This window comes from Theropithecus gelada, chromosome 6 (assembly GCF_003255815.1).
Source record: "Theropithecus gelada isolate Dixy chromosome 6, Tgel_1.0, whole genome shotgun sequence".
Classification (NCBI taxonomy): domain Eukaryota; kingdom Metazoa; phylum Chordata; class Mammalia; order Primates; family Cercopithecidae; genus Theropithecus; species Theropithecus gelada.
The window spans coordinates 74,272,664-74,292,067 of NC_037673.1; the positions used below are offsets into that span (position 1 = coordinate 74,272,664).

The 19,404-nt window shown below is 41.4% G+C and overlaps 1 protein-coding gene across 1 annotated transcript in view; it reads right to left on the reverse strand.

The window, feature by feature from the left end:
* Window positions 1–680: 680 nt before the first annotated feature.
* ARSB (arylsulfatase B) overlaps window positions 681–19,404 on the reverse strand; it is a 193,712-nt gene continuing 174,988 nt past the window's right edge. Inside the window, exons 7-8 of the mRNA XM_025389230.1 lie at window positions 5,314–5,436; window positions 681–4,148 (exon numbers count right to left, since the gene is read on the reverse strand). Coding sequence (XP_025245015.1) covers window positions 3,883–4,148; window positions 5,314–5,436 — 389 coding nt within the window. The 3' untranslated portion in view covers window positions 681–3,882. The remainder of the gene's footprint in view (window positions 4,149–5,313; window positions 5,437–19,404) is intronic.

Below are 19,404 nucleotides of genomic sequence, written 5' to 3' on the forward strand. Positions count from 1 at the left end.
TTTTCAAATAGCAGCATTTGATAAATGCATGTAGACTTGACAATCTATTCCCCAGGAGGCTAAACGAGACCATTTTCCTCTGATGTGGTGTGAAATAAGTCCACCAATCTGACACTCACTTTGAAAAGTAAGATTTTCCTCCCCTAGAATATGGGCTGGCCTTAGTGACTCATTTCTAACAAACAGAAAAATGGTAGAAGTGACAGTGTACACCTCTAGAGACTAGGTCATGAAAGGCCCTGTGGCTCCCTGCTTACTTGCCCTGGAGGAAGCTAACTGCCATATGTGAGGACATCCAAGCAGCCTGTGGAGATGCCCATGTGGCAAGGAGCTGAGGCCTCCAGCCAAGAGCCTTGTGAATGAGTCAGCTTAAAAGTGGAGCCTGCAGCCCCACTCAAGTCTTGGGATGACCACATGCCTGCTTGACTACAATCTCGTGAAAGACCCTGAGCCAGAACCACTGGGCTAAACCACTCCCAGTGTCCTTACCTCGTAGAATGTGTGAAGTAATAAACATTTATTGTTTTAAGCTGCTAAGTTTTGGGGTAATTTGTTACGCAGCAATAGAGAGCTAATACTCTCTCTCAGTGTCACTTTGTTTTCACTCCTACCCTTCTTTGACCTCCCTCCCCTCGAATACCTTATTTTATAGTTTATATTCGTAGGGCAATGACTGACACTTTTTTTAGTTCTAAAATTTTTACTATATTTATTTATTTAACAGCTTTACTGAGATATAATTTATGTACCAAAAAGTTGGTTGACACATTTTAAAAACTGTAATAAAACATAAAACTTACCATTTTAACCACTTTAAAATATACAATTCAGTGGCAGTAATTGCATTTATGCTGTTGTATAACCATGACCACTATCTAGTTCCAGAACTTTCTCATCACCCCAAATGGAAGCCCCATACAATGGCTGACATATTTGAAAAGATTAATTTTATTTTGTCTCCCAAATCTGGAACAATCACGTAGTAACAAAGAAAAATGAGCTCACAATTAAATAAGCAAAACCTTCCGTAGAGGTAAAAAAATGTGCCGGGCACGGTGGCTCACACCTGTAATCCCAGTGCTTTAGGAAGCCGAAGTGGGTGGATCACTTGAGGTCAGGAGTTTGAGACCAGCCTGGCCAACACGGTGAAACCTCATCTCTACTAAAAACACAAAACATAGCCAGGCGTGGTGGTGTATGCCTGTAATCCAGCTACTGGGGAGGCTGAGGAAGGAGAATAGCTTGAACCTGGGAGTTAGAGGCTACAGTGAGTGGAGATTGCATCACTGCACTCCAGCCTGGATGACACAGCAAGACCCCATCTCAAAAACAAAAACAAAAACAAAAACAAAATTGGAAAGAAATAACAATATTTCTAACAACAATATATCAATCTTTTCACATTCTTACATAGAATCAGAGAATCTAATGAGATACATTCTACTATGGATAAACCAAAATATCAAGTACTTGTTTTACAAAAAATTAGTCTTCAAAACTCTTTTGAAGTCTACTGGGTGCAGAACATCCCCCATTGTGTCCGGCAACCAAGGAACTAGAACTGGAGATAGCTGCTGGGAGGATGGCAGCAATAACAGATAGGTGCCCTGTAGCAATGGCCTCCAACAGCTACCTACACCCAGCCTTGGGATTCGGAGGATGCAAAAGGAACATCTGGGCTCAGTTATTTCATGCTATCAGCCATACGCTTCCAAGTGGGAGGTGATGGCAATTTGGCCAGCTGTTTGCCAACCCAGGAGTTGGGTAAAGGTTGGTAAGAGATGTTATTAGTTCTAGCACCATTTCCTTCCAATAGTCTCATTTTAATACAATACAGGTTAGTAGTGACCAGAAAATATTGCTACTGAATTGAAGGATGACTATACAGGGACCTATATCAGATTATTTGTTGCTTTTAGTTGCTAGTGTCCCATAAAAAATAGAAATGGAAATTGCTGACAAGAGAGTACCCCTGGTAGGCACAGTTCCTTTTCTCCCCGCACTGGGGAGGACGCTACAACCTTGCTGTAGAGTGTCCTGTGTCTGCCCAGTGATGTAGATTATGCTCCTACCCCAGGAGGGGCAGTTTGAGAACCGAAAATCAACAGTTGGAAGACATTTATATTACCTCCATATTCAGCTTATTGGACTAGCATCTTTCATGGTGTGAGACTTTCTCATTTACTCATTTGTCCATTTATTCATTTGTTTTAAAAAACGAGGCCAGGCATGGTGGCTCATGCCTGTAATCCCAGCACTTTGGGAGGCCAAGATGGGAGAATTGCTGGAGCCCAGGAGTTTAAGACCAGCTGGGCAACACAGGGAACCTTGTCTTTTCGAAAAATAAAATTAGCTGGGTGTGGTGGTATATGCCTGTAGTCCCAGCTCTTTGGGTGCCTGAGGTGGGAGAATCACTTGAGCCCAGGAGTTCGAGGCTACAGGGAGTTTTGACTGTACCACTGTACTCCAACCTGGGTGACAGAGTGAGATCCTGTCTCAAAAAGATACAAAAAATTAAAAATAAAATAAAACTTAAAAAATGTATTGAGTGCCTTCAGGCAGTGTTCCAAGCATTGGTGAACAAAATGGTGGGGCGAATGCAGAAAAGAATATCATTTTTGCACATATTTATCTGGGTTTGACACTCTTGAGCTACTATGGGCTGTTCCACATTAGTAAGACATTAGTGGGATTGAGAAAGAGCTGCAGGTCAAACTGTGCATCCTCTTTCCCAGACCCCAGAACCTCAATACAAGCAGTAAAACAGAGAAAAAGAGGACTGTGGGTGTGCCCTCCTCTGCTTTACCAAGGCCCAGTATCCCAGACATTGGCCACTTGCTTTTTCATATTGTTTCCTGAGGTTTCTTCTCACTGCTAGTAAATAGCAGTGCAAGTCTTAATACATTATGAGATAAAGCCACAATCACGATGACTAACTCCATGCAACATAGGAAAAGCCTCACTGAACAGATGCCATAAGCCAAGCATCTACCACCCAGCCCTCTTAGTGTCTACCATGAACATCCTCACAGAGCAACTCCGCTGCCTATTACAGGGAGGCCTCTAGCTTCAGCCCTGGCGGCAAAAGTAAGGCAGGGCTCAGGAGTATTCCAGAAATCAGGGGTGCTTAGGTAGTGAAGCAAAGTGGCCTTCCCAGGGATAGGACAGTGAGGTCAAAAGGAAGGGCAGGAAAAGCCACAGAAGAACTGGAAGTGGCAGGAAGTCTAGACAGAGTGAGCAATGGCTGGGGAAAAATAAGTTAGGATAAAAACACATTTCTTTATTGTAAAAGCCACAATCAAGGTGGAGGCATTTTGCTGTTGACCTGAACAACAAGATGGGCTTTATGCTCTGTGATGAGAGAAGCTGAGTAAGGGGCGAACCAAGAGGGGTGGTTCACATGGAGTGCCTGAACATGATCCTTCACCGACAGGGAGAAGCCTTGGCCAACAGAACCATTAATAACGGTCTGCTGCCTTCATTTGTGTAAGAAATGTGATTCACTCCAATAAAACCGGCTATTGGCAGACAGGAATCGAACGTCTGACTCGTGAGGCTAAAAGAGCCAGCTGTTCCAGCCTCCAGGACTCAGTGAGAACTTCCTATTTCGAGTTAAGTTCGCAGCTGTCCCACAGCTTAGGAAAGCAGGATGAACCCAGCCACCCCCACCTCTAGACACATGCTCCAGCCAACAGCAGGAGTGTTGCAGATTTTATCAGCTTCTTAAATGCATTAGGGGTTGAAATTAGACACCTCGGTGTGGTTTAAGAGCAAGAGAAGGGCCAAGTGAACTCAGGTTGGGATAACAAATGAGACAAGAGTCATGAGGAAAGGTCTGAGGTCCAACTTCCAATTGAAAGGTTTTCGAGCCTCCCTGAAATCCTACATCCAAGGGCCCCACACCCCAGTGGCCTTGGGGTCACAGCGGGGGTCCTGTGCAGGGAAGTACACGGGCACTGAGTGTTTATGGTAGAACTGTAGGCGGGACAGGAGCTTTGTGACGATGTGAGGATATTCTCTGGACAGGTCATGTCTTTCTTCAGGGTCCCGATCAATATCAAAGAGCCAGAGGGTCTTGGTTGGTGGGTCTGATGAGGGTATCTCAGAAACATTGTATTGAGACGGTGGAGGGAACCAGTAACCACAGCCTAGCAAAGAAAACAAAACAGTTTACTGAGGGAGAAGCACAGAGGCAGGTTCTAATCTCAGGGAAGGAGTCTGAGGCCAAGGCTGCACTGGGTCGTGGGTGTGGACACACAAAAAGATGTGGCCCTACATGCTGTCTCTAGATGCTTCTCAGACTTGACTTCTGGTGCTTTAACTAGACATGTCTCACTGCTTCACAAGCAAGGACACCCAGAAATGTGTGTGCATGTGTGTATGTCCTTGTCACAAGGACTGGGGCATGGGGTGCTGCTGGCATTTAGTGGGCATGAGCTAGTGATGTTAATGTCTTATAATACATGGGACAACCCCAGTCAAAAAAGACTTGTCTTATTGCAAATGCCAAGAATATTCTCATTGGAAACATTGATTAATTACATCACAGGCTTAACCATCATCCCACATATTTTAAAAGTATTGAAAAGATGTTACTCTTAGAGAATATAATCAAGGGAGCAACCTCCTTCCCCAGCTATACCACTGGTTGAGGGTGTAGCTCTCAGAGACTCTCTTTGCTAGCTAAATGTGTTGTGCTTGATAGCCACACATATTTCAAATCTGTATTTTCCATGAAGCATAAGAGTGACATTTATTCCTTTCACCCCTGCTACAGTTAATTCTCTCTCTCTCTTTTTTTTTTTTGTTTGTTAGGATGAGTAGGTTAAACCATCCCTTCTTATAATTTCCTCATTCAGCAGCCCCAGAGATACGTTTTGCAAGAGGCAGTTGTTACTTTGGTAAGCTTCTCCTTGATGATCCATTGGGAAAGCTTACTTGCACCATGACAACAATGGAAACTGTAACTGGGAACAGGCAGAGTCTTAAAAGTGGGAAAAGAAAACCTTGAATAAATAGTTGTCTTTCTAGGACATTTATCAGGAGGGATCATGAAAGATTAGAAAGACAAGTTAAGATTTCAGGAATCTGAGCAAAGTGAGGTGAGTGGTAGGGCTTAGGAGCCTCGAGGAGGAGCCACAGAGGAAGAGGTGGGAAATGGTTAGAACAAGAGTGATAATGTCCTCTCTTTCCAGAGAAATGGCAGTGGGAATAAAATCCCAGGAGTGCAGACAGACTGGAGATACTGCCCTGAGGACACGGCCCTGCGTTGTCTACCCCGGGAAGCGAAGTTTGCTAAGCTAAGCACTCTACCTGGGTAGCCCGTGAGGAGTTTCCAATTTCCATGTCTAATTGCAGCATGGACAGATGTGTTAAAGGCTGAATATTCTGGAAGAGAAGAGTCATCCTTTGCTGGAGCCATGCTGTTCCCAGGACCTGGGAAGAAATAGTTTGAAAGACTTAGATCGCCGTTATTGGAACGTGTCGTTATAAATCAGCATTTTATACTCTTGCAGAACAGTAGCTTTTATTCAACACTGGAGTGCAAATGTGTATCTTGCCACAGAAATGAATCTTTTATTAAACCAAACAGAAAGCTATAGTTACACGAAATGTCAGTCATAAACCACCGCAAATATAAAGAAAATCCCAAAGAGATTACAACACTAATTCATCCTTAAAATCGCTATGTTCTGCCAATGTACAGCTAGCCATATGCAGAACAGTGTTCTGTTACAGCAGGGTGACTTTTTTTTTGGTTTTTGTTTTTGGCTGTTAAAAATTTAAATACATTTTCTGTGTGTGCTTATACTTACGTAAATAGTATAAGAAATTATAAAATGTGCATTTTAATGCAGTCATTTCAAGCTATGAGAGTTCATGCATGCCATGATAGAGTACAAAGATTTATTTTTTAACAACTCTTATGAAACCTAAAAGTGAGCAGTGCTCAGTTAACTATTCAGATAGGATAACTATGGGGGTAAGAATAAATGTGGTATACAAATTTTTGGCTGGTATCATGGATTATATTAATTTATCATGTTTGAGATCTTATATTAATTTATCATCAGGTTGGTTTTTTGCTTTTGTGGGGAGCAATTACTAATCTCTACCCCCTCTTAAGTTTGAAACGAATTAAGAGGTAGAGGATAAACAGATGGAACAAAAAACATTGCTTTTGTTACTGACAAAATCGATTGGAGAGAATATGGCTTCAGATCTGTGGCAGAGTGATCTTGTCTGTAATTGACCCTTGACTTAGAAAGACTTAACCCTCATCGTTGATCTTGCTGAACACCCATTGGCCTCCCTTAGAGCACACAACTGAGAGCAGACCAGAGCGCTTACATATATCCAGGTGACAGGCTGGCTGGAAATTGGACCCAGCAAAAAGGGTCTGGGTTGAGCATGCTCAGTTCCTCCTTTTGAATAACTTCCTCCTTTGCCTGATTATGAAAGGAGTGAACAAGGAGAGAGTTCTACTCTTGCGGAAGACCCTGGTGGGTCCACGAGGGCCCTCACCTCACTCCTACCTATGCATATGGTAGGAGTGAATAACATATAGTCTGTTTTAAGCCCACATTTATCTGTTAGCTTTGCAAATATGGTCATGGCAATCATCTTGGGATCACTTCGAAAGGTTGCTGAACCACCAGCCTAATAATTAATTGTCATAATATGTGAAATGTCTGTAAATGTATAGACTCCATTGGAGTGGTTAACCCATCTGTCTGCCTTCCTTTGATAATAGACTTTGAGAGAGCCCTCATCCTCACCCAAGCAGGGCTTCTGTGCTCCTGGGGTTTTCATGCGGGTGTGTCGCTGGTGGAAAAGGTGGGACATGCCATTCTTTTGACAGTCGTTTGGAAATGACCTTGTAGAGACAAGCTGGAGACAGATCCAGCAAACACTGGTGCTTTCAGAGCTTCAGTCTCAACAATCACACAGCAGCAAATCTTTAGCACCAAAGAGGAAAATATTTTTGACTTCTTATTTCTCTGCTTGTGGATATTTTGGCTCCAATACAAACAGATGCTTCTAGTACTTGAGGTGCATGATGATGACTATCACAGGAAGTGGTTGCTAACATACAGACTGCGGTAAAACCGTGAACCCTCATGGTTTACTCCTCACAAGTTTGTATGAAGGCCACATTTTGATACCAAAGAATGTTAAATAAAACAAGCATGTTTTGTGAACATAAACAAAAAAAGGAAATTTAACTATCTCATCTATACATATATTTATACACATTTTTTTTCTTAAAACAAACAGGAACATAAAATACCTAAACAATAAATAAGCCTAAGACTAAACTATGAAAGATACTATTATCTTGACTTTATTGTTTTCATTTTGAGAAATTAAACAAAGGGAAAATTACAAAGAATAACATGACTAACACCCTATGAGCCATCACCCAAAATGAACAGATGTTAACATTTTGCCATGTTTGCTTTTTTTAAAAAAAAAATAAAAGAAACTGGACAATAAAAATGAAGTGGAAGTCTCCTTTGTTCCTATCCTCAAACCCTGTCCTTTCATTTACTCCTCTAGAAGCTGCTACTATTGTGACTTCAGTCCATCTTTCAGCCATTTTAAAATGCAGAATACATATGTGCCAAGGGATAATAAATAGTACTATTTTATGCTTTTAAAATGTATGTGTGTGCTGTTGGTGGGAGTGTAAATTAGTAAAGGTATTACAGAAGACAGTATGGAGGTTCCTCAACAAATTAAAAATAGAACTACCATACAGTGCAGTAATCCCATCACTAGGTATTTATCCAAAGGAAAGGAAATCAGTATACCAAAGGGATACCTGCACCCCATGTTTATTGCAGTACTATTTACAATAGTCAAGATATGGAATCAACCTAAGTGTCCATCAATAGATGAATGGATAAAGAAAATGTGGTATATAGACACAATGGAATACTATTCATCCATAAAAAAGTGTTTGTTGGTAAAGCCATCTAGGCCTAGCGTTTTCTTTGTGGGAAGGTTTGAAATCATTGATTTAATTTCCTGAGCAGGTATAGGACCATTCAGATCTTCTGTTTCTCCCTGTGTCAGTTTTGATAACTTGTATTTTATTAGGAATTTGCGTAATACATGTGAAGTTTTGGAGCATCTGTATTAATATTGCCTATTTATTCCTGATATTGGCAACTCATGCTTCTCATTTTTTTCCAAGATATATTTTCATAGTGTTTAATTGATTTTATTAGTTATTAGTGTTTTGTTTTTTGTTTTTTTTAGATGGAGTCTTGCTCTGTTGCCCAGGCTGGAGTGCAGTGGTGCGATCTTGGCTCACTGCAACCTCTGCCTCCTGAGTTCAAGCAATTCTCCTGCCTCAGCCTCCCGAGTAGCTGGGATTACAGGCATGTGCCACCATGCCCAGCTAATTTTTTGTATTTTTAGTAGAGATGGGGTTTCACCATGTTGGCCAGGCTGGTCTGGAACTCCTGACCTCATATCTGCCCGCCTTGGCCTCCCAAAGTGCTGGGATTACAGGCATGAGTCACCGCACCCGGCCCGATTTTATTAGTCTTTTCAAACAACAAACTTTTGGCCTTGTAGATCCTACCTGTAGTATGTTTGTTTTCTATTTCATTAACTTCTTTTATCTTTATTATTTCCCTCCCTTTAGTTTCTTTGGGCTTAATTTGTTATTCTTTTTATAACCTTTTGAAAAACAGATACTCAACATTTTCATTTCCAATACATACATTTAATACTATGAATTATCCAAGCACCAATGTAAAAAATATGTAGTCTGAAATTGTTGGTCTCAGTGCTCTGTATATCACTCAGGTCAAGTTTGTTAACTATGGTTTTCAAATCTTTTAGATCTTTATGGTCATTTTTGTTTGTCTGCTTGTTTTATCATTTACTGAGAGAGGTATGTTAAAAATCTCCCCTATGACTGATAATTATTTTGAAAACTCCCTCTTTAATTCTAATAACGCTTTCCTCCTTTAAATCTACTTTGTCTGATGTATAGATAACCCAGTTTTAGCTGCCATTGTGGCTGCTGTTAGTACTTGCATAATATATTTTTTCCATCCATCTGTCAACATGTATGAGACTCCTATGCAATAGAAAGAAGTATAAAACAGGGTGTGATATGCAGGATAACGATTCCCCACGATGTCGACATCCTAATCTCCCAGAACCTATGAATACGTTACCTTCCATGCCAAAAGGGACTCTGCAGATATGATTATAGGTAAGACCTGTAAGATGTGGGGATTATCTTAGATTTGTCTGGGTGGGCCTGATCTGATGACATGAGTTCATAAATGCAGGGAGTACTTCTTGATTATGGTCAGAGGGAGATGTGGCCACAGAAGAAGGGTCGGAGAGCTGGCAACTTTTCCTTCTAATCAATATGGAGACATAAGAGTAATTTAAATATATTTTTTAAAGAGTGTATCATATAGTTCACGCATGATCAAATTCATCCATTTTTGGTGTAAAATTCCATGGTTTTTAGTATGGTATATCCACAAAGTTGTATAACCATCACTGTAACATATTTTAGAACATTTTTATCACCCCAGAAAGAAACCCTGCACCATTAGCAGTTAATCCCCATTTACTCCCACACACTGAAGCCCTAGCCAACCCTTAACCCATTTTGTGTTTTGGATTTACCTATTCTGGACATTTTATATAAATAGGATCAGACAATATGTGGCCTTTTGTATCTGGCTTCTATCACTTGGCATAATGTTCTCAAAGTTCATCCATTTTGTAGCACGTATCAGTACTTCATTCTTTTTAAATAATAATATTCCTTTCATTCCTGTATATTGCCAAAAATATACCACATTTTCTTTATTCATCAATTAATGGACACTTCTTAGTTTATACTTTTTGGCTACTATGAGTAATGCTGCCATGAACATTCATGTACAATTTCAGTGTGGATGTATGCCTTCACTTCTCTTGGGTATATAACTAGAAGCAGAATTGCTGAGTTATATGGCAAGTCTATGTTTAACCTTTTGAGTAACTGCGGAGCATTAAAAAATGGCTGAAATGTGTTCTGTATCACATTCTCAATTTTATTTTTTTTAGAGACAGGATCTCACTCTGTCACTCAGGCTGTGTAATCTTAGCTTTAGCTCACTGCAGCCTTAAACTCCTAGGTTCAAGCGATCCTCTCACCTCAGCCTCCAGAATAGCTGGGGCTACAGGCACATGCCATTATGCCCAGCTAATTTTTTATACAGATGAAGGTCTTGCAAAGTTCCCCAGGCTTTTCTTCTGGCCTCAAGCAATACTCTCACTCCAGCCTTCCAAAGTGCTGGGATTACAGGCATGAGCCACCATACCCACCCAATTTCATCCTTTTGTATGTAGATACCTCAGTTGTCTCAGAACCATTTGTTTGAGAGAGTATTCTTTTTCTCTTTAATTGTCTTGGTATCCTTGTCAAAACCCAATTGACCATAAGCATGAGGGTTTATTTCTGGACTCTCAATTCCATTTCATTGATCTATAGTTTTTAAAAAATCTATCTATCTATCTATCTATCTATCTATCTATCTATCTATCTATCTAGATACAGGGCCTCACTATGTTGGCCAGGCTGGTCTCAAACTCCTGGCCTCAAGCAATCCAGCCTCCCAAAGTGCTGGGATTACAGGTGTGAGCCACCACACCCAGCTGATCTGTGTCTATTCTTATGCCAGTACCACACTACCTGGGCTTGTCAAGCTTACTAGTAACCTTAGAAATTAGCAAGCCTGAGTCCTCCCATTTCATTTTTTCCCAAGATTGCTTTGGCTACACTGGGTGTTTTCATTATTAACTTGACAGTGTATTGGATAAACTGTCAGGGCCAGAGACAGGAGGCAGAGGTTTCTTAGAATGTTAACAAACTTTTAAAATTTATTTGACAGAGTTGGACTAGATTCTGATTTAAGAAATATTTGTTGATTAACAACTGTATGTGGTAATAAAGCATTGTGTTCTGGAATTCTACGACATGAAGTGATGAGCAGAGACATCTAAGAGAATTTCCCAAGGTGAAATCCAAGATATTTGGTGGCAAAAGAATATAAAAGATAAATAAAACCCAAGGTTTTGAATTTGGTGATTGAGAGAATAGTGTTGATATTGGCAGAATAGAGATGTTGAGATGGGAAATAGTGGGGAGTATAGGATTCTGGAATGAGATACACCGACTTTAGGAATTAACTTGAGCTCAAGGTAGACGTCTCCACGACATATTGGAGCTATAGGACTGGCCTCTGTCTGAAAGACTGAGGCACACACTAAGCACCACCCGCAATGCAGTGATCACTTAACCCTGGAAGTGGATTCGCTGTCTAGGGAGGGACGCAAGAAAGCAGACGCCCAGAAACAGAGCACTGAGGGCCAAAGGAAAACAGCAAATGGAGCAGAGAAGAAAATAATATGAGGAAGTGAATCAGTTAAACAGGACGTCGCAGAAGCCAAGAGGGCAGAGGCTTTCAGATGGCGAATCAGAAGAGCCAAATATTCTATCTATTAGCTTGATGAATGGGCAGAAACTAGGGAGTTAAGAGAGAAGTATAAACAAACAAATTTTTCTCGTTTCCTTCTGAGCCGAAAGCCACCTCTGAGATAATAAAGCTTTCTGGCCAGACAGAAGTATTCAGATATAAGATGGATTAGCCGTGTGTATTGATTTTGGATGGGAAAAAGGAGATCAGCAGAAAATTTTAGGATGGATGAAATATGTTACATAATATGTAGTAAACTTACAGCACTCCCTATCTGAGCAACCCCTAGAAACTGGGAGTTGTTACCAGAATGAGGTGGACTGGTGGTTTTAGTGCAGAACTGCGTTCTCCAGACTGAAAGTAGGTTCTGGAAGTAACTCGGAAGTTGTCTTGAAATAGGTTGGTGAGTTAGTGGCTAGGGGTCCAGGTTCGCCATCTCCATTTCAACAGAGTAGTTCAACTCCTTAAGGAAGAATCTATAGTATCTGCTAAATATGTTGTACTTCTCTACATTTTTAAAATTTTTTTTATTTTTTTATTTTTTGAGATAAGGTCTTACTCTATCGCCCAGGCTAAAATACAGTGGTGAGAGCACAGCTTACCGCAGTCTTGAACTTCTAGGCTCAAGCGATCCTCTTACCTCAGCCTCCTGAGTGGTTAGGACCACAGGCATGTGCTACCATACCTAGCTAATTAATTTTTTTTTTTTTTTTTTTTTTTTAAAGAGGCCACTGTGATTTTTGTAATTGTCTCCCTAGGTTACCAGGCTGGTCTGAAACTCCTGGCCTCAAGTCATCCTCCCACCTTGGCTTCCCAAAGTGCTGAGATATTACAAGTGTGAGCCACCACACCTGGCCTACATTTTTGTTTGAAGAAAGGGTCTATGGCTAATATATATAGTTTGAAATATACTAATTAGTGATTGGCAATGGGTTCACCAAACAGGGAAGGGACTGAGGGAGGCTTGAAGATACTTCTGATCTTCATGAAAGGCAATCCTACTCTCTTGACTGCACAGGGCATCCTCTTGACCTTGGAAAGTATTGTATCACACAGTCTATGATCGTACTTTTATGAAACGCAGTATTTTTCATAATAACGCAATTTATATGTGTGTTGTATATATGTTGGAAAATACAGAAAAACATGAAAAGGAAAATAAAAATGACCTGTTAATTTATTCGTTGCTGTTAACATTTTGGTATATAGACTTTGAGACTTTTAACTACATAATGCTTAAACAAAATAAATATGTGAGCTGACCTGCAAATAAGAAGACGAAAGTCCATGGAAGACAGGAAGTTTTCATGCCCAGAGAGAAGAGCATGGGCGGATCAGCAAGAAATTAGTAGAGAACCTAATAATCCATCCAAAGTATGAAAGCAGACAAGAACCAGTTTGGCTTCTGAAGAGGGAAATGATGTACAAAAGCAATATCCCAGAAAGGCAGTTCTTAACGATGCATGTACAGCAGACTGGAGTAAAATGGCAGGGAGTCTACAAAGTCATCACAAAGGCCACCATAGTATCCTGGAGGGCAGGCTGCAGCTGACAAAATGGTGAAAAAGAGTGAATTCAAGAAGGACTGAATTTGTACTATAAAGCATTTGGGGTGGAAGCCACAGAGAGAAATAATAATAAAATAGTAATAGCAGCTAATATTTAGCAAACATAATACAGATTAGGCATTGTTTTAAGCACTTTGTGTCTAATTTAATCTTCGTGAAAGCTCCACGGATGAAGAAACTGAGGCACAGAGAGGTTAAAGGCACATAGCACCATTTGGGTCAATACGAGGAATGTGTTTCCACCAGACAGTTTCCCCAAGACAGAAAGAATGGGTTTCCTTGGGGAGGGTGATTTTCTTGCACTAGAGGTGTGCAAGCAAGGGCTTGGCAGGGTGGCGAGGTGAGGGTGGCACAAGCAGCGCTGGAGGGTGAACGGGAGGGTCTAGGGGCACTTCCTCTCGGAAATGCTGCTCAAGTACAATGAGCTGTGCATGATTTGTGAATGGGGTCTTAGGAAGACCTAGTGTTGTGACCCTGAAGGAAAGCAGTGCTAGGGATAGTAATGAGGATGGAGGAAAGGGCTATATGATTGAAGTGGCATCCTACCAGCCCTTCTCCAGGAGTATAGCCCTCCTCCATAGTGCACAGTAGTATAGAACAGGCACTTTTGGAGCCAGACTGCTTGGGTCTGAATCTCAGCTCCATCACTCACTGGCTGTGTGATCTTGGTGTTAGCTGGCCTCCCTAGGCCTCAGTTTCAGTATTGTTGTGAGGTCTAAATGCAACGATACAGTAAAAATGTCTAGTACAAAGTACAGCACATAGAAAGTGCACAGTAAATGTTATTACCACCTGTGCAATCTTAGGCAACTTTCTAAACTTCTCAACCCTCAGATGGGAATCAATCATACAGCCCTTTCCTCCATCCCCATTAGCATCCTGAGCACGGCTTTCCTTCAGGGTCACAACAGTGGGTCTTCCTAAGCCCCACTCTCCAAGCATTGCCTCAGATTACTATCTATGAAATTAATATAATAGTAGCAAGTGAGATAAGGCATATAGAGTGCTTAGTAGAATAGCTGGTATATTGTTAAGACTATTGTCAACATTGAAGATAATAACATCTAATACTTAAACACTACATGCTTATAAATATAAAACACTGCTTTAATTGTTCTATGTACAACTCATTTAATCCTTGCTCTATGAAACAGATAATAACATCTGTCAATAGCTATCACTGAATGGTAGCTATTATCATCAGTATAATATAGTTTTATTTTCTTTTACAACCTCTTCTACCCAAGACATTACAAAGAGGAGAAAAGGAGGCAAAAATCACTATTATATCAGAAAAAACAAAATAAAACCAAACAAAAAAACAACCAAATGCACTTCTCTGGTGTGTGTGGATTTAGAGAGGGTCTATATTTGCTCCCCCATTTATGTTGCAGAATTTGAAGAGGGATGGGCTAAAAAGGATTTATGTGTAGAAGCTATAATTTACCACTTTTAGTTTGTAGCCCCTTTTCTCTCTGGTTTGTTTGGCCTGCCATTCATTTCTACTGAGTTCTATTTGTTTTTGGTCATTTTACAATTTATGAAGATCAGTAAAATTTCATTCTCTGCTAATAACCCATCTGACTTTCCCTGCCAGTGTGATGCCACCTTCACACTTAATGATGTATGCATACTTACTTAGAGTAAAACTTACTCACTTGGGCTAAGTGAGAAAAACACCCCAGTTGTCCCAGAAATTCGGTTCTTGAGGAGTTTTCTAATCTGGAAATTTTGTTGGGTATGTTTTTAATGTACAGGCAAGATTTAGGTTTAATTAGCAACTATCTTCAACTTTTGTACTTAAAAGTTCCTAAAAGTAGCTTGTTTATTTATTATGTAAATCAAATGTGTCTCTTAAAGTTTATTTACGCTAGAGTTTAGTTTATATTAAACATCTGATTGGCTGACCATTTCTTCATGTCTCACTCTAACAAAAGTTCAAAGGATCTCAAACTCAAAGTGAGGTTCAAGTCATTAAGGTCCTTCATGTGCCAGCAAGTCAGAGACCCAGAGCCTGTGAGTCCCCCTTCCAGATCAGTGCACCCAGGCTGCGTCTGAGCGACTGCGCTGGTGCACATGTGGCTTAAATCTCCAGTCTGCTCATGGTTTTGCATGTCCCAACAACTGCAGGCTTCGGCCAAGGCCACCCTCTCATCTTGCTGTGTGGTAAGGGCTTTCATATCCAGACGTGCACGTATGCACTGTTGTCTAGATTTTTGTTTTTAAAAATCATCATGGACCTAAAAATAGTTTTTCCCTAAAATTAGTTCCCTAAAATACACCGACTAGAAGCCCCACACTCTGAACTGATGCTTTAGTGAACCTCTTTGCTTAATTTTTGAAGATGAAAAAAGCCCCTAACAGCTGGCAAGCGGGGCTATGCAGAGCCGTTTTGGAGGGCGTGGTGGCATGCTGTTCGCCAGGCGTATCCAATCTTTTGGCTTCCTTGAGCCACACTGCAAGAAGAAGAATTGTCTTGGGCCACACACAAAATACACTAACACTAATGACGGCTGATGAGCTAAAAAAAAAAAAAAAAAAAAAAAAAAAAAAAAGAAATCACAGAAAAAGCTCATAATGTTTTAAGAAAGTTTACAGGCATGGTGGCTCACGCCTGTAATCCCAGCACTTTGGGAGGCCGAGGTGGGCAGACCATTTGAGGCCCGGAGTTCAAGACCAGCCTGGCCACTGTGGTAAAACCCAGTCTCTACTAAAAATACAAAAATTAGCCAGGTGTGATGGTGCATGCCTATAATTCCAGCTACTCAGGAGGCTGAGGCATGAGAAGCACTTGAACCTAGGAGGTGGAGGTTGCCGTGAGCCAAGATTGCACCACTGCACTCCAGCCTGGGCAACAGAGTGAGACTCTGTTGCAAAAAAAAGAAAAGAAAAGTTACGCATTCAAAGCCATCCTGGGCCACATGCAGCCCATGGGCCGTGGGTTTGAATAAGCTTGCCCTATGCCATCACTCTCTGGTTCTGAAAAGTAACTCAGAGAAATCAATCACTGGCATTTCAATAGCCTTTAGAACAAGCTCTTTTTCTTATCTTACCAAGTCATTTAACCACTCTGAGTTCCTGTTTCCTTATATGCAAAATGAGAACCAAAATACTGCCTGCCTGACAGAACAAGCGTGAGGAGGAAAGAAGATTGTACACGTGGTGAGCATTCTGTGCGCCGCAAGTGCACAGATCGTGGTACAGGTCTCCTGAATTTCCACAGCGGTTGCCATAAGCCCAGGTAAATAGGTAAAACCGACTGACCAACTGAAAGAAATCATTTCAATATATGTTGAACCTATGGCCTCTGACTGACAGCTGTCAAAGTCAAGGTGTGACCAACTGGCCAACCCTCTTATGACTGTGAAATCTGAACCAGCTGCCAAGGGAACAAGGTATTGTTAGAAAATTATGTGGGGAAAATGTGGTACCACCACCTAAATTCTATATGTCACACTACAGGTCTGGCCAGAATTGTAAAAACAGAGAGAGATAAGAGATTCCCAATTCTGGTTCTGCCTTGGGGTCACTGGAGCCTACAGTCCCTTTCATACCTATCTTTGGTTCCCTTAGTCTAGCCCAGTTGAGCCCTGGCCTCCTGTTTGGCCCAACATGGGCTGCCTGAAATTACCATCTTCAGCAGCATCTGTTGCACTCATGATGGTCTTTGCACAGCTATTGCCCTGGGACAGTCCCACAGAGGACTTTCTGCCTTACCAGGTAGCCATGCCACAGATGGTCAGCTGGAGCAATTTGAAAGATCTCAAGTGTGCCTCCTATACTACCCACCCTATTATTTCCATGCTGCCTGCAGTGGGCACCTAGGAGACATTCAACTCCCACCCCTTAGAAGACGACGCTCTTTTTCTCACCTCCACACTTATCTTACACATAGTGGGGACAGGGAGGAGCAGGAAGTTTCTACTCTAATTGGCATTCTTATGTAAAATAGATTTTATAGCTAAATCAAATGTTTATGAGCACAGATGTACTCAGTTGGTCAGTGAATTTCAGAATGGAAGAAACAAAAAGATGTCCTCTCAGCTGCTTGGGAATCAGAGTCTGGAAAGGAAGAGTAAGGAGACAGCAGAGAGCTGAGAAGTGTCTGGACCCTGTGGCCATGGTCTCCCCAGAGTAGATTCATTTACTTCGTCCACAAATACTTCTTGAACTAGTCCTAGCTGCTGGGCACACAGCCAAGTGGAGGAAGGCCAGGAGACAAGCAGTGATGATCAATTATGATGGGTGTTGTGGTCAGGGATGGGGGCTCTAGGAAGGCAAGGTAGGGACCTTGATTAGTCTAGGAAAAGGAGAAGATATCCCTGAAGAAGTGAGGTCTTAGATGAAACTGGAAGGCTGAATAGGCATTAGAAAGATTTCAATTTTTATTATTTTTTTAGGAGGAGATGAGGCAAGTATGTGTGTGCTGGGGGCAGCATGGGAGGAAAGTAGAAAAGGAGAAGAGTGATCTGGGCACAGGCACAAAGCAACGTAGTACCTTCTGTAAAGCCCATACATTTAGGCCCCAGAAATTCTCAAGTTATATGGTTTCGGCTGCAATCTTAACTTGAGCATAAACATTTCTTTAGGCATTTCCAAATATCTAACCACACTGCTGGAATCAATCTCATCCTGTAGGAGTTTGCTTCTCAGGCTTACTTCAAGCTGGCTATAGGTGCTGTAGTGGATTCTAAATTTGCTTGCTATTAATTTTATGAACTGATTTTTCATTCCTGGGCTTGTGGCCCTGTTAAAAAAAAAAAAAACAAAACCCACCAGGGTTCTTGGCTCAAAGGGCGATTCTAATTCATATATCATTTTGGAAAAAAGAAAAAACACAGAATGAATTCAGTTGTCTTCAATTGCACAAACATGAAATAAAATAAAAACATCCAGTGTTTATTGAGGCCAGTGAACTAACACTGAGTAGTAAGAGGGGAGGGTGTGTCCTAGTGTAGAAGCAAGAGTAGATGTGACCTGTCCTGAAATAGGAGCCTAAAGAATCTAACACAAGGCAAAGAAGACAGGACTGATAAGGGAGGCAAAAAGAAAACAAAACAAAGAAGAGAGGTGGAGTGGGGGAGAAAGGCAAAGGGAGAGGTGATAGGAAGGAGAAGGAGGGAGAGGAGGAAGAATGCTTTATCAGGCAGGATATTTGGGGAGTATTTACAAGCCAATTTTTTCTTTTTACACTTATTTATCTGTCTCAGTGCTTGTCAAACTTTTCCAAAACTAGGTGAGGCCAGTGGGGTAAGAGGGATAGAGTGAAGCTCAGAGTAACTGGGGCTCAAGCATCATTTAATGCCTGACTTTCATAGGCACTTACTAAACATGTGCTCTGCTGTTTTCCAGTTGTCCAGGCTGCCTCTTCACTTTTACCAGAGCTAATTAATAGCAGTATTAGCAGCAAGATTGAGATCCCTGGCTTTGGAGCCAGACTAACTGGGCCAGTTCTGCTATTTCATAACTCTGTAACCATGGGCATTTTACTTCACCTCTGTTTTCTCATTGATAAAATCAGTAACTACCTGAGAGTTTTTTCGGGAGAATTAAATGAGATAGTACATTGAAAGCCCATAGTTTGTCCCTGGCACATAGTAAGCTCTCAATAAATGTTAGCTATTATTATTATCATCATCATCATATAGTAGTTATTGAAATTACGCAGTTAAGGCAGTGGTTTTCAAACTTTTAAGGGCAAAATCTTCCTTCCGAACAAACTCTGTACAGCTGCCCATCATACAAAACAGCTGAAAGCAGAGCTGGCCAATGTCCACCTTGGTTCACCTTTGGGAGTCTCCAGAGGTCCCTCCAGCTCCATGGACCCCAGGGGGATGCTGGTGGCCCAGGGCACTCTGCTGGATGCCCCCATGTGGGTGCAGGTACATGTGGGGAGTGAGGGGGCTGGGAGCCACGCCAGCTTTGGGGAAGTGGGGGCTGGCTTGTGGGTCTAGACTATAGTGGGCCCCAGACCCTGTGCCTTTCACAGGCACTGCCGCCCCTCAGGGCCTGTGCAGCTCTGCCAGCGTGTACCAAAGAAGAGTAAAATAGGGAGGCCTGACCACCACTAAATATTTCCCTCATTTCTGAACTTGAACCTGATTGCCGCAAGTTTTCTATTACACCTTCACTACTTACTTAGAATCCTGTCTGTCCTTGGTGAAATTCTTATAACACGAAATAGGAGTGTTGGGAAAAATATGCCAGACATGAAGCTAATCAGAAAAAGGTGAGGAGGAATATTACAGATGTTATTTATTACCTACAGGGGACAAATCAAAATACTCATAATTTTTATATATGCACTCCACATGACGTATTTCAAATGAATCTTA